Here is a 14147-nt window from a genome sequence, read left to right on the forward strand (position 1 = left end):
CCCCCTGTCACTACTTCTTTAAACCTGTGGCTTTTCATTAAACTTTGAATAAATTCCTAACTTCTTCCTGAGGCCACTTGTGCCTGTCCTGGGGTGCCTTCCTTGCTCACCAGGTCCTAGCCATGCTGGCTGCCTTTCAATTCAAGCGCTCCTCTGTGACAGAGCCTTTCATAGGAGCCTGTCCCCAGCCTGTTCTCAACCCACGCTCAACTCCATAGGTTTCAACCTCCTCACTCCCCATTACTCTCTGTCACCCTGATCATTTTCTTCATAGCTCCCAGCACATAACAGAGGTATTTGATGCTTGTCAGAGGAGATTGGTCCCTCATTGGGCTCCTTGCTCAGCGGGAAGCCTGCTTCTCCCTCTCCCACTCCCCCTGCTTGTGTTCCCTCTCTTGCTGTGTCTCTCTCTGGTAAATAAATAAATAAAATCTTTTTGAATTATCTCTCATAACAGTTTAGTGGTATTTCAGAGAAAGAGAAGCTTAACTTATTGAGGAAATGATGTTGAGATGGCAGCTAACCGTTTGGAGGGAAAAATTTTACATTAGAAAACATTCCAGGAGGCTAAAGATCTGAACAGAATTTAGTCACAAAAAAGATTGAATATTTTTGCAGGTGAACAAGGGAGGCTTTGAAGGTTTTAAGCAAGGGAATGACATGGTCTGATGTTGTAGAGGGATCACTCTAGCTATTATAAGCGTAGAGACTTGGGAGACTATATCAATCGAGGGCATTCCATTGTTGCTGCTAGGAAGAGAGCAGTCCTGTCTTTTCCTGCTTTTCAGATCTTCTCTGTTTTGTTATTGTTTTTCTCTCTTTGTTTTTGATGTGCTGCAGTTTCATTATGGTATGTTTAGGCATGGATATATATAAATATATATATTTAATGTTATTTGGAGTTTTTTTGTTTGTGGGGATGGATATGTTTTTATGTACTCCAACTCGGGATTTGATGAGCTCAGTGAATCTGAAGTGTGTTGTTTCCCAGTAATTCTGGAAAATATTCTAAGGGTCTCTTTCTTACATTCTCTATTATTTCCCTATGAGATTTCACTTAGACATATAGGAGGCTTTCTCTCTCTATCCATCATATCTCTTATCCTTTCTTTCAAATATTCCATCTCTTTTATTTTTTTATTTATTTTTTTTAAAGATTTTATTTATTTATTTGAGAGAGAGAATGAGATAGAGAGAGAGCATGAGAGGGGAGAGGGTCAGAGGGAGAAGCAGACTCCCCGCCGAGCAGGGAGCCCGATGCGGGACCCGATCCCGGGACTCCAGGATCATGACCTGAGCCAAAGGCAGTCGCTTAACCAACTGAGCCACCCAGGCGCCCTCCATCTCTTTTAATCTCTGGGCTGCATTGTGAATATTTTTTTTCACTTCTATCTTCCATTTTGCTTAAATGTGTGATAAGTATTGTTTATTCTTCAAGTGTGTCAAATCTATTGTTTATTCATTTTTAATTAAGTTTTAAATTTCAATCATTTTAGTTTTCACATCTGGAAGTTTTGTTTTTTTCAAATCTTGACCAGTCCTTAGATTATGTTGATCATTGTCTATATGTTCAAGATTATTTTTAAAAAATTTCTGTAGGGGACGCCTGAGTGGCTCAGTCGTTAAGTGTCTGCCTTCGACTCAGGTCATGATCTCAGGATCCTGGTATCGAGCCCTGCATCGGACTCCCTGCTCAGCGGGAAGCCTGTTTCTCCCTCTCCCACTCCCCCTGCTTGTGTTCCCTCTCTCGCTGCGTCTCTCTCTGTCAAATAAATAAATACAATCTTTTTAAAAATTTTCTGTAAACATGTTTTATGAATACTCATTTTTTTAATTGTGGTACAATATACATAACATAAAATTTACTATCTTAACCATCTTTTAAAAGATTTATTTATTGGGCACCTGGGTGGCTCAGTTGTTAAGCGTCTGCCTTCGGCTCAAGTCATGATCCCAGGGTCCTGGAATCGAGTCCCACATCGGGCTCCCTGCTCGGCGGGAAGCCTGCTTCTCCCTCTCCCACTCCCCCTGCTTGTGTTCCCTCTCTCGCTGTGTCTCTCTCTGTCAAATAAATAAATAAAATCTTTAAAAAAAAAAAGACTGATTTATTTATTTGAAAGAGAGAAAGTGTGTGAGCAGGGGGACGGGCAGAGGGAGAAGGAGAGGGAATTCTTAGGCAGACTCCAGGATGAGCGCAAAGCCCAACTCGGGGTTCGATCCCAGGACCCCGAGAAGTGTGCAGGGAGCTGAAATCAAGAGTTGGATACCCAACTGTCTGAGCCACCAGTTGTCTCTTAGCTATTTCTAAGTATACAGTTCAGTAGTATTAATTCACATTGTTGTGCGAGCAAGGTCCAGAACTCTTCCCATCTTGCAAAACTGACAAATATTTATTTTTAAATAAGACCACAAAAAAATACTTGAAAAAACTAGGTGAATATTTCTATAATCTTGAGATGTTGAGTGACTTTTTAAGCATTGTACCAAAGTCTGAAACCATAAAGATTTGGATATAAAGAAATGTGAAACTTCTACTTCCAAATACCATGAAAATCAAGACAAATGAAAAAATGGGGGAAATTCTTGAAAAAGTATGTGACTGGGGTGCCTGGGTTCCAGTTGGTTAAGCATCTGCCTTCAGCTCAGGTCGTGATCTCAGGGTCCAGGGATCGAGCCCTGCGTTGGGCTTCCTGCTCAGTGGGGAGTCTGCTTCTCCCTCTGCCCCTCACCCTGCTTGTGCTCTCTCTCTCTCTCACACACTCTCTCAAATAAAAAAATCTTTAAAAAAAAGTATGTGACAAAGGATTAATAGCTTTCATATGTAAAGAGTGATTTCAAATCAATAGGAAGAAAGTTTCAGTAGGAAAACTGATCACGGAAATGAACAATTTATAAAAGAAGGAATACAAATGCTGAGCCACAGAAGTAATCAAGGAAAGTGAATTAAAAGAGCAATGAAGGGTGCCTGGGTAGCTCAGTCGTTGGGCGTCTGCCTTTGGCTGGGGTCATGATCCCAGGGTCCTGGGATCGAACCCCGCATCAGGCTCCCTGCTCCACAAGAAGCCTGCTTCTCCCTCTCTCTCTCTCCCTCCTGTGATCCCTCTCTCTCTGTCAAATAGATAAATAAAATCTAAAAAAAAAAAGAGCAATGAAATTAATATTTCTTATCTATCAGACTGACATTTAATGAGTAAGAATATTATCCAGGGAAGCCTGGGTGGCTCAGTCAGTTAAGTGTCTGCCTTCTGCTCTGTCATGATCTCAGGGTCCTGGGATGGAGCCCCACATCAGGCTCCTTGCTCAGCAGCGAGCCTGCTTCTCTCTCTGCCTGCCGCTCCCCCGGCTTGTGCTCTCTCTCTCTCTGACAAATAAATAAATAAAATCTTAAAAAAAAGTTATCCAATCCCAGCAGGGTTAATGGGGGAAGTGAGCCTTGTTAGTACTGCTGACTAGAATGAAAATGATAACGCCTTCTGGAAGTCAATGTAGACTGTGTCAAATATGTAAAAATATGTGCTTTGTTACTCAGTAATTACAACTTCAGGAACGTATCCTAAGGAAAATACTGGACAATTGTGCAAATACGTGTGTGGTATTGTTACTTATAATAGTAAAGGGTTTTAAAAATATATATCCAGAGTGTTGATTAAACTATCCACCAGCGGACTACCGTTACTATAATTGTAGGTATTAATTAACATGAAAAGAGATTCACGATGTATTGGTAAGTGGAAAAACACAGGTCACCAACCACATCTTACATAACGTACACGCAAAACATCCCATTCTTGTCCAATACATACATATATTTGCTTGGGTGCGTTTGAGTTTGGAAGAACAGACACCAAAATGTTAATGGCCATTATCTTTAGCGTACAGGATTCTGTTTTATTCTTTTATTATTGTTATTGTTCTGTCTGTATGTTCTCTCCCCGCCTAAAGAACAGCTACTACTTCCATACTTATAAGTTATCGCTGGGAAATAAAGAAGTAGCGTGTATCAAAAGTGCCTGTCCAAGCATAAGAGTAACCATTTTCCCACCAAGCACGCAGGCTCACAGGTTCCAGCGGCGGCTCCCACGTGCGTGTGTAGCCAGAGAGGTCAAGGTCCGCCGCGGCCCCCTCTCAGGCAGCGCCGAGGCCACCCCAGGCAGTCCGCGGGTCCTCGAGGGGGGGCGGAGCACGCCAGCCCGGAAGAGACGCCGCGGCGCGCCGCGCATGCCCCTTCCTTTCCAGCTCCGGCCCCGGACATAGAAGCTGCCGAGGTGAGTTTCTCCTCGGTCCGGGTGGCATCGGCGTCCATCCTGGCTCTCCAGCTGTCGTAGTCGCCGCTCCTCCCCGGGGTCGGGGCGGGGGAACCACTCTCCCGCTCCCCGCACGCCCATCTCTGAGTAGTGAGGGGCCGGGGGCGCACTTCGGGGAGTAGTGGGGCGCTGGTAGAAGATTGGCGGCCCGTTGGCAGAGGCCGAGGAGGGGAGGATTGAAGCCCTTGTGTCGCGGCGACTCTTTCGGCAAGGTTAGGGAGACTGCGCCCCGCTTGCTCGCTTTTGTTTAATACGGAATTCCTCACCCCAGGCCGTCTCCTTGCCTGGCCCTGGAGCTCTAGTTTGGGGGAAGAGTGGCGGGAGATGAGGGTGCGAAGGCCTTGGCCCTTTGGTTTGGGGTCAGCGGCCTGTCAAGAATGGAGGGCTCTCCCCCAGGCCCTCCCTGCGTCCCTCAAAGTATGTCGCGCCGTTCCGCGCAGGGTACCGTTGCTGATATGCCCCCCCGTGCTCCGGGAATACAGGGTTTGCGGCCCCCGCCCCCACGTTATACTTCTGTGGGTGTGAGAACGAAGTCTGGAGCGAACAGTAACCCTGCTCCTGTTTTGGTTAAACATCATGGCAACTTTCTTCTCAAGCGCCTTTGCGGGATGAAGGAAGGTAACTGGCGGCTTTCAGTTTTGCAGGGTTTGAAGTTCTCCCTGCATGTTTTCTACGATGTGGTTTGAGGTTTCAGCCCATTGGACAGTGATTCCGTGGGGGTCGTTCTGGGGTCCTGAACTTGGTTGCTGGACCCTGGCTCCATTGCTCAGAAATGCTCTTGATGATACGCTTCCTTCCAGATGTTGATGCCCAAGAAGAACCGAATTGCCATTTATGAACTCCTTTTCAAGGAGGGAGTGATGGTGGCCAAGAAGGATGTCCACATGCCCAAACATCCTGAGCTGGCAGACAAGAATGTGCCCAACCTTCACGTCATGAAAGCCATGCAGGTAGCCTGGGGGCTGCTCGAGTGGGGTGCAGATGGAGGGATTTTCCACTAAATGTCCGAGGCAGATTCCAAGGAGAGGTCAGGACAGCCAGAGCTGCTTGCTGCCTTGAAGGGCGCTGAGGTAGATACACCGTGAAAACTTGTCTATGCAATTTAGCTGCCTTTTGCACGGAGTTTCTAGATTTGAGCCTCTGGTTACGTCTTGACAGTCGTGTTCTGTCTTCCAGTCTCTCAAATCACGAGGGTACGTAAAGGAACAGTTTGCCTGGAGACATTTCTACTGGTACCTTACCAACGAGGGCATCCAGTATCTCCGTGATTACCTCCACCTGCCCCCCGAGATTGTGCCTGCTACTCTGCGCCGCAGCCGCCCTGAGACTGGCCGACCACGGCCCAAAGGTATGTTGCCCAGATGAAGTCCTGCACTGAAGCTGCTCTTTCTTTGGGGAAGGGTATCCGTGAAAGTGGGGGGAGGGAGGATCAGACAGAAGAGGTCTCACAATACACCATTGGTGTCCGCTTTAGAGGGGGCTCTGGCATGCAGGACCTGGGCCAAGTCCTGGGACCTTTGTCCCCTCGCATGGGAGTTGTCATGGAAACCACAATCAGGTCAGGTCTTTGGGCCATCCTGGGAGATGCCATTAAACACACAATATAATCTTCGTCCAGGCACATGTGGTTGAGCATTGAGTAACTTTTACGGGACAGAGCAAAGCTGTTTACCACATGTGAGAGAAATGGAGAGTTTAACTCTAGAGTTTCTTGGCGATGGGAGCAAAAATAATCAAAAGTCAAATAGGGGAGAAAGGATGTGCTTGTGCGGGGGGCGGGGATGGTGAATTACATTCTGGCTCAAGATCATGGCTGGCTCACAGTTGCAGTTTGTCAAGGTTATGGTTCTCTTTCCTTTGGTTCTGAAAGAACTTGTCACAGGAACTTTGTAGGAAGAGCAGTTTGTGGACTTCGGTGATGAGGTGCAGAGATTCCTAAAAACAGACAATCACTAGACTGTCCGGGTTCTCCTGGAGAGAGGCTTGTTGGGTGGGATTATGTATCTGTAGAGCAGAGATTCTCCACTGCATCTTGGAATCCCTCGTTGGCCGGGGGAGGGGGGATTCCATTGTCTGCACCCTCACAGATTCTGATTTGGTTGGCATAGATGGGACCTAGCATTTATTTTAGCCATTCCCTACAGGTTCAATCTAACTTCTCATACTTAAAAAATATATAGTTGGCCCCTGGAACAGCTTAGGGGTCAGGGTGCCTGTGTCTTCATTGTCCCCATCCCCAACCCTATCCCTACCCCCATAGTCCAAAATCCATGTGTAACTTGGATTTTTTGAAAACTATTAACAGCCTGTTGACCAGAAGTCTTACTGATAACAAATGGTTGATTGATATTTTTACAATAAAGAAGAAAATATTAAGAAAATCTTAAGTAAATATATTTGCTCTACTACTATACAGTAGTTAATTGAAAAAGGAATCGTGAACCCATGGAGTTCAAACCTGTGTTCAAAATCAAGTACAGTCTATATTTAATCATGTAGACTCGAAGTAAAATTCCATGGTAACTAGGTAGAATACCAGATTAAACTTCCAGTGTTTATGGGAATGTTTTAAAAGCTTTTTAGTCTGCTTTCATATATATATCCCACAGCCTAGTGAGGTGTGTGGAGAAGCCCAGGGCAACTAAAGGACTCTTGTTGGCCTCTGTATTTATACACTGACTGCTGGAGGTGGGGCTTTCAGCTTATGGTGCCTCCTTTCCTGTTTGCACAGGAGATTTTCCATTTCAGAGATGGGTCAAGTTCAAAATTTTGGCTATTCAGGTGTTTGTAGAAACGGTTGGATTGCTTAATTTGCCGAGTAATTGGAAAATATCTGTGTTGAGAAATACAATAGAAAAAAGCAATCTTTTTGCAGATGGGTAGCATTTTAATTGAGTGTTCTCCTAGACTTTTAAGAAGCCAGTGTCAGTGATGACAAAATTTCTAGCTGACAGCTCTGGGTCCAAGAGTTCTGTCCCCTTTATGCCATCATAACTAAGTTGCTGCCAGTGAGAATAGGAGAGCAATTCCCACTTTTCTTGGCCCGAAGGGAACAGAGTTCCCACATTGCCCTACATTCACAGTGTGGTTTAATTTGTATAGGTCTGGAGGGAGAGCGACCTGCAAGACTCACACGAGGGGAAGCTGACAGAGACACCTACAGACGAAGCGCTGTGCCCCGTGAGTAATGTGTCATCTCTGTCAGGGGCGTTGGGGGAGAATCTCTGGGGCTTAGCCCTTGAAAGTGCCAAAGTGACAGGAAAGATTCTTGGTCTCAGTCTTCAGGTCATCTTTAGCTGGAGTCCTTTATGTTTCTTGCCTTGTACATGGATTTGATGGATGGGATTAGGAGAAAAGCCCTCTTCACTGGGGACACAGAAGACCTTGAACCAGGGCAAAATTGAAAATTTCTAAGAAAGCAACATGCCCTTCTTAGTTTTGTGGTTTTGTTCCTGTGTTGCAAGCTCCTCGAGGGCGCCCACTTAAATTATCTTTGTTGTTTTCTTAAAAAATAGTTCAGGATCTTGTTTTTAAACAGCAGGTGTTTGCATTGACTTGGAATAACAGATGTTTGTTCGTTCAGTCAATATATATTGAGTATCTGACTTGCCAGGCACTGCTTTAGGAGCTAGAGAGACAGTAATATGTATAACAGACGAGCTTTCTCATTGAACTTGCGTTTTAGTAGTAGGAAACTGGTAAGCAAAACTGAGTATATAATATGTCCGTGGCCTGGGGTGCTACAGGGAAAAATTCAAGCAGGGGGATGCACAGTGCAATTTTCGGTGGGGTTTTCAGGGAAAGCTGCCTAAGTGCGATTTAAGCAAACACTTGAAGGAAGGAGTCAGCCAGTGGCTCTCTGAACCAGAAGACAGCAGGAGAGTCAGAAGATGGAGGTCTCATAGCTCTGTGGGCCATGGTAGGGCTTGGGTTTTTTGTTGTTGTTGTTTTTAAGATTTTACTTATTTGTCAGAGAGCACAAGCAGGGGGAGCGGCAGGCAGAGGGAGAAGCAGGCTCCCAGCTGAGCAAGGAGCCTGATGTGGGGCTCCATCCCAGGCCCCTGGGATCATGACCTGAGCCAAAGGCAGGTGCTTAACCGACTGAGCCACCCAGGTGTCCCAGGGCTTGGGATTTTTTTAGAGAGTCCATGTCTTTGTTGAGAAGCAATTAATTATGATAGGAAGGCAAAGTATTAAGGGGAATTTTCATCAACTTCTTCCACTCGAGCCTGTCTTCTTGTCATGGTTCCTGATTCTTGAACCGTGAAATAGAAACGAGCACTTGACCTGAGTATGTTACTGGATTGTAAGAAAGAATTTTTCCAATAAACAGCCTCTCGGTTCAGAGAAAGTTAACGGTTTGCTTTATTAGAAGTCACAGCACATGGGGAATCGTCAGGGAGTCATTCTCCAGAGGATGTGAGGTTGGGCCTGGGCCCGAGGGGTCCCCGAGTTGAGGGGGGATGAGCATTTCAGGTGAAAGCAGCCTGAACAAAGGTTGGAGACATGGGTAGCTTGCCTGTTGGGGGCGCAGGGGAGTGAGGGGACAAGACCCTAATAGTGGGTGTGGTCTGAAATGGGCCAAAGGGAGACCCCATTGAACAAGATTTACCGAGACTACGCTCCCTGATGGTGCTGTCACCACCCGCCCCCCCCCCCCCGCCCCGTGAACCACAACATTTCTTATTGGCCACACCTAAAGCACGTGGAAGTAGTTTACAGCAGTAATTTTTTAAATCCAGTAGAGTTTATTGTACTATTATTTTTTAAGATTTTATTTTTAAGTGATCTACACCCAACATGGGGCTCAGGCCTGCAACCCCAAGATCAAGAGTTGCAAACTCTACCAACTGAGCCAGCCAGGCACCCCAAATCCAGTATATTTTTTAAAATGTTATTTTCAAATGTAATTTTTTTTTTAAGATTTTATTTATTTATTTGACAGAGACAGCAAGAACAGGAACACAAGCAGGGGGAGTGGGAGAGGGAGAAGCAGGCTTCCCGCTGAGCAGGGAGCCTGATGTGGGACTCGATCCCAGGACCCTGGGATCATGACCTGAGCCGAAGGCAGACGCTTAACGACTGAGCCACCCAGGCGCCCTAACATGTAATTTTTATACACATTAATGAGATGTTTTGCATTCTCAGAAATCTTGACATTTTACATGTATTTTGCACACTCCTCAGTTTGGACTAGTGGTTGCCATACAGGTCAGGGCAGCACTGGACCTTTCATCTTACTTGTTTACTGTGATCATGACAAGGTTGCTTTTCGCTCCTGTGGGCCTTTGTGTCCTTTATCTCTTCCTCTGTAAGCTAGATGCTGATCTGAAGCATGTAAGTCGCTCGATGGGAATGAGGGTCTTCTTGGGCCATAGAGGGGCACGTAATCCAGGCCTTGTGGTCTGGGCAGCCTTCCTGGAGGAGAGGTGATAGTTTGGGCTGTGAGTTTGGAAGGATGACTTAAGGAAAGCTGACCCAGGAGAGGGAGGGGGCAGAAGTGTTCACAGGGGGTTTCCCACCACTGGGTGTAATTTACTTGTACTTCATGGGGTACGTTTGGTGACAGGGCTTTTCCTGCAGAATTGGGCTGGAGACTTGTCTTCCTTTGGTGTGTAATAGATCATAACATATGATGACTGCATTGGTGTTTCTCCTTCCAGCTGGTGCCGACAAGAAAGCTGAGGCTGGGGCTGGGTCAGCAACTGAGTTCCAGTTTGTGAGTATCCCTGTTGGCTCTCTATAGACAGTCATTGTTCTGGCCATGGCCCTGGGGGTCTGCAAATTTTAGGGATACCATACAGTGTGGTGGGTCCCACCCCTTGTTGGCAGTAGTCCCCCCCCCCAAAAAAAATGAATTTCAAGAGTTTTTACGTTAAGATACAGCATGCAAACTTTTATAATTACGTAAATTACTGAAATGAGTCCCCCAAATCAATACTACATGTGCATAGTGGTGGTTTCTTCATTAATGAGCATGATAATTGTGACTCCCTTAATTTCATGAACTAAGACTTAGGGTTAAGAACTACAAACTAGAGATTAAGCTCTAGAACCAAGATGGCTGGAGTCTGGTCCTTCATCTTCTTCAGATGGTGTGATATTGGGCACATACCCTCCGTGCCCGTTTCCTCATCCTTAAAGTAGACGTTACGATAGTAGCTATGTCAGGTACTTGTGAGATGAATCTAGGTAAAGTGCCTGGCACGGGGGCAGGCCTAGCACTGTTGGCAGCAACAACTGTCCTGTGGCAGGTCTTCACAGCAGACAGGTGTTGTCTGCGGCCTCGTTTGTGGAAAGGAGGTGTGTGTGGCAGGCACAAGGTGTTGGCCTGTGCTGGGAGTGCGCCCGTGCGCCCGTGTGTGTGCGTAAACACACTCTTGAGTGGGTATCCATATTCCCATTTTTCCAATGTGGAAACCAGCCTGGGAGGTGAACGTGTCCTCGTAGTAAGAGGCAGGGCTGGGATTTATGGCCTGAGCTCTTGAGCCTTACGTTGGGGGCCGTGTCCTGTTGTAATGAGGCCCGCTGCCCGGCGTGCTGCTAATGCTGATGATGTCTGTTTTCTCTTGCAGAGAGGCGGATTTGGTCGCGGACGTGGTCAGCCACCTCAGTAAAGTTGGAGATGTTTTGTGTTGAATAAATTTGTAGCCAGAAAAAAATTAATCTTGTGTGTCCTGTTTGGTTTGCATTATGTGGCCTGAACAGGAATGATAGAAGGATCAGAATGTAAACAGGGCAAGACTGGATTTTGTGAAGGAGTTGTCCTCATGCAGGGTGGTCTCACATGTGGCTGTTAGGGTCGCAGTACTTGGCTCTGGCGCAGGCCCTGTGTTCAGCACATGCTGCCCCGCAGAGTTCCGTCCAGTGTGGTTTCTGTTCTGCGGGGTAGTTGGAGAGCGGGGTGTTCACTAGGTGGGCCATGCTGATGCAGCTCTGTGGCACGGGAAGGTTGCTGCTTTGTTGACCCTGGAATTAAGTAGTCCCAACCTTCAAGGCTTAGGAGAAAACAGAATCAAGATTGCACAAATACCTCTGAAAAGGACTGCCAGCCATAGGAAGCCATGGGAGTCTTGTTTTTACATAATAGCTGGTTGGTTGGAGCTCTTGGCATCCAAGGGCTCCTTTTTATTTTTTCTTAAAGATTTTATTCATTCATTTGAGAGCGAGCACACAAGTAGAGGGAGAGGGAGAAGCAGACTCCCCGCTGAGTTGGGAGCCAGATGTGGGGCTTGATCCGAAGATCATGACCTGAGCCAAAGGCAGATGCTTAACCATCTGAACCACCCAGGCACCCCAGCCCAGGGCTCCTTTAAAAGGAGGAAACATTGGAGTTTTCCTGGAGCCTTTATAAGTGGTGGCCTTCCCTACATGTGACGGGAGTAAATGGATAAAAGCATTAACATTCCCCAGTGGGTCCAAGTGTCATCTTGGTAAAGGTACCAGGGGGCTTTGTTGGGGCCATGAATGTGCAGTGATAAGTTCAGGGGCATAATCCTGCAGTCTTACTGGGTCAGATACCGGCTTTGGCTTGCAGATCAAACCATGACGTGATGGTCGCAGGAAATAGGATGGGGTCAAAGCTTTTGAGGCAGCGGCTCTGGGCCAGCTAACAACTCAGGACATGTCCACCAAAGTAAGTTTTTTTGGTCAGCAAAACTGGTAACTAATGGTGGATCTTAAGGGAGTGGGGGGGACTTGAGAGTCCTATTTATGGGATACTACAGGCCAAGCATTGTGCAGAGATGGACAGTTAGCCAAGTGAGCTTCATAGCGTTAAGTTGGAAACAGGTGGTTTTGTGCTCAAAGCCACCTATTTCAGTCTTGATAGGCAGTTGTAGTTTAGACCACAAGGTGGCAGCCGACGGTAACTCCATTTAGTTTTGAGAGATGAGCTTTGTATTCTGAGCCACCAATAAGTAGAAGCTTGCTTTGGCAGAAAGAGGTGGTGTTTGGGGAAGCTGTGTCAGTGCGGCCTTGGCTGCCTTGCCAAAAATTGCTTTTTATCCAATTTTTCTGCTGGCTCAAGTGATGTCAAGTGGTTTGCCCGTGTTCACACGTCTTGTGATTGTTTAACCTGGATTCCACTGTGAAACGTTAGTAGCTCCCGGCCTTTCTGTTTCTCACCAAAGCCAGTGAGCAAGCAGATGGGTTTCCTCTGTAGCCTTGCTGATTTTCTGGCCCTTAAATGTCACTTTTTTGGCTAGGGGTCCTTGCCAACCCCTTCCCTCATGACTTAAAATTAGTTCCAGGATGTATTCTCCAAGATCACCCAAGGACTCTGGGGAAAACCCAACGAATATACAAGGTAGAGTCATAGCTTGTGGATAAAAAGCCAATGGAGGCGGCTCTTCTGCTGGCCAGCCTCCTCCCCCTACCTTGGTAGATTGAATACCACTGCCAATCAATAATCATTGATTAGCTGTTCAGGGATCAGTGCTAATAAGTGCTATGGGAACCAAGCCTCAAGATTTACCTTAAAAGACTTCACAGTCTACTTAAGAAAACAAAACCAAAGCTAAACATTATGCCAGGGGCCCCTGACTGGCTCAGCATGTGACTCTTGATCTTGGGGTCGTGAGTTCAAGCCCTATGTTGGGTGCAGAGCTTAATTTCTAAAACTCCATATGCCAGATACTATGTAGGTAGTAAATGATGATGTCTAGAGTGAATTCTAAGTGCAGGGCAGGAGGGATGAATGATAGCTGAAATGACCCAGAGGGGGTTTTGTGGAGCAGGGGAAGGGTGAGAGCATTTGGGGCACCTTGATGCTTTCCATGCTTTATTGGAAAATCAGAAAATAAGATGGTGTCAGGTTAGGAAACTCATGTCCAAACAGGTTTTTTTGGGTAAAAACGGATGTTGACTATAACAAATGCCTAGGAAAGTCACCTGGGTGGTTGGTTACAAGGGGCAGGGAGAGGCCTGCATGAGCACAGCCTTCTATGGGTGAAAGCTTTGGGGCGATTTTGCCCGTCTTCCAGGGTCAGTTTACATCACAGCTTCACATCTTGCTCCTCAGCCTGGAAGCTAACCAGCTAAGCCCCACTACCACTCCTACCACCATCAAAGGTTCCAAAGGATTTGTAAGGGATTTTGGAAGCTGAGCTAAAGATATATTTCCCTAATAATGCAGACTTTCTGATACACAAACCCCCTTTTCCTGAAACATAGTCCCGCTATAGGTAGTGACAAAAAGCAGCTGTAAGTCTGTGATTCTCGTCCTAACTGTAGATCTTTAAGAAGCAGCTACCATATGCCTATGTTAGGTGCTGGGAGACAAAGATGTTTTTGAGAAGGATGCATCCTCTAGCCCTGAACACATGAGGGCCCACTGGGACACTCCTTACACAGGTTCCCGGCCCGGACCTCCAGCACAGCAGCATGGGCCCATAGTGGCTAGGATTCCCCATCCCTACCCTTGTTTCCAGAAGCCAGGCCTGCTGAGAACTAAAAGGTCCACTTATGCTCAAACTATTCTCCAAAGTTTGGGAATATAGCCAGTAGCAGCCCCACAGCATTTTGTGGGGTCATGGGCTCCTACTGCTGCTTTAATGCTGAGCCCTTAGAATGGATTGATCCTTTCACTTCTTGGACGTTAGAGAAAGATGGGAGAAAGGAGTCTTGTCGATAGACTGATGAGGACAATCGTTTCAAAGCCCCGCGGGTGAGGGAGATCCTGGTTTGGTCACTGTCTTGGGGACAAGTTTGTTTCCAATGAGTGAAGGATTCTTGGCTCTCAGAGGAAGTATCAATGACTTGGGTGAGGGAGGGCCATTTTTGGTTAGGCTGTCAGGACAAGGACGTGGTCTTAGGATGCTATAGGAGGAAGCTGATGATCTA

At 46.5% G+C, this 14147-nt stretch overlaps 1 protein-coding gene across 4 annotated transcripts; it reads left to right on the plus strand.

Annotated features, from left to right (window-relative positions):
• The first annotated feature begins 4127 nt into the window (after positions 1-4127).
• Positions 4128-10970, plus strand: LOC113927564 (40S ribosomal protein S10). Of its 4 annotated transcripts, none has more exons than XM_027603478.1 (6): positions 4128-4265; positions 5105-5254; positions 5481-5652; positions 7407-7484; positions 9968-10023; positions 10880-10970. In XM_027603478.1, the coding sequence occupies exons 2-6, from the start codon at positions 5105-5107 to the stop codon at positions 10919-10921; spliced, it is 498 nt and encodes a 165-aa protein (XP_027459279.1). In that variant the 5' UTR covers positions 4128-4265; the 3' UTR covers positions 10922-10970. The 4 variants fall into 4 exon arrangements, with proteins under 4 accessions (XP_027459279.1, XP_027459281.1, XP_027459280.1 ...); XM_027603480.2 differs by lacking the exon at positions 4128-4265 and adding an exon at positions 4277-4516; XM_027603479.1 differs by lacking the exon at positions 4128-4265 and adding an exon at positions 4770-4922.
• Positions 10971-14147: the final 3177 nt, after the last annotated feature.

This window comes from Zalophus californianus, chromosome 7 (assembly GCF_009762305.2).
Source record: "Zalophus californianus isolate mZalCal1 chromosome 7, mZalCal1.pri.v2, whole genome shotgun sequence".
In the NCBI taxonomy this organism is placed as follows: domain Eukaryota; kingdom Metazoa; phylum Chordata; class Mammalia; order Carnivora; family Otariidae; genus Zalophus; species Zalophus californianus.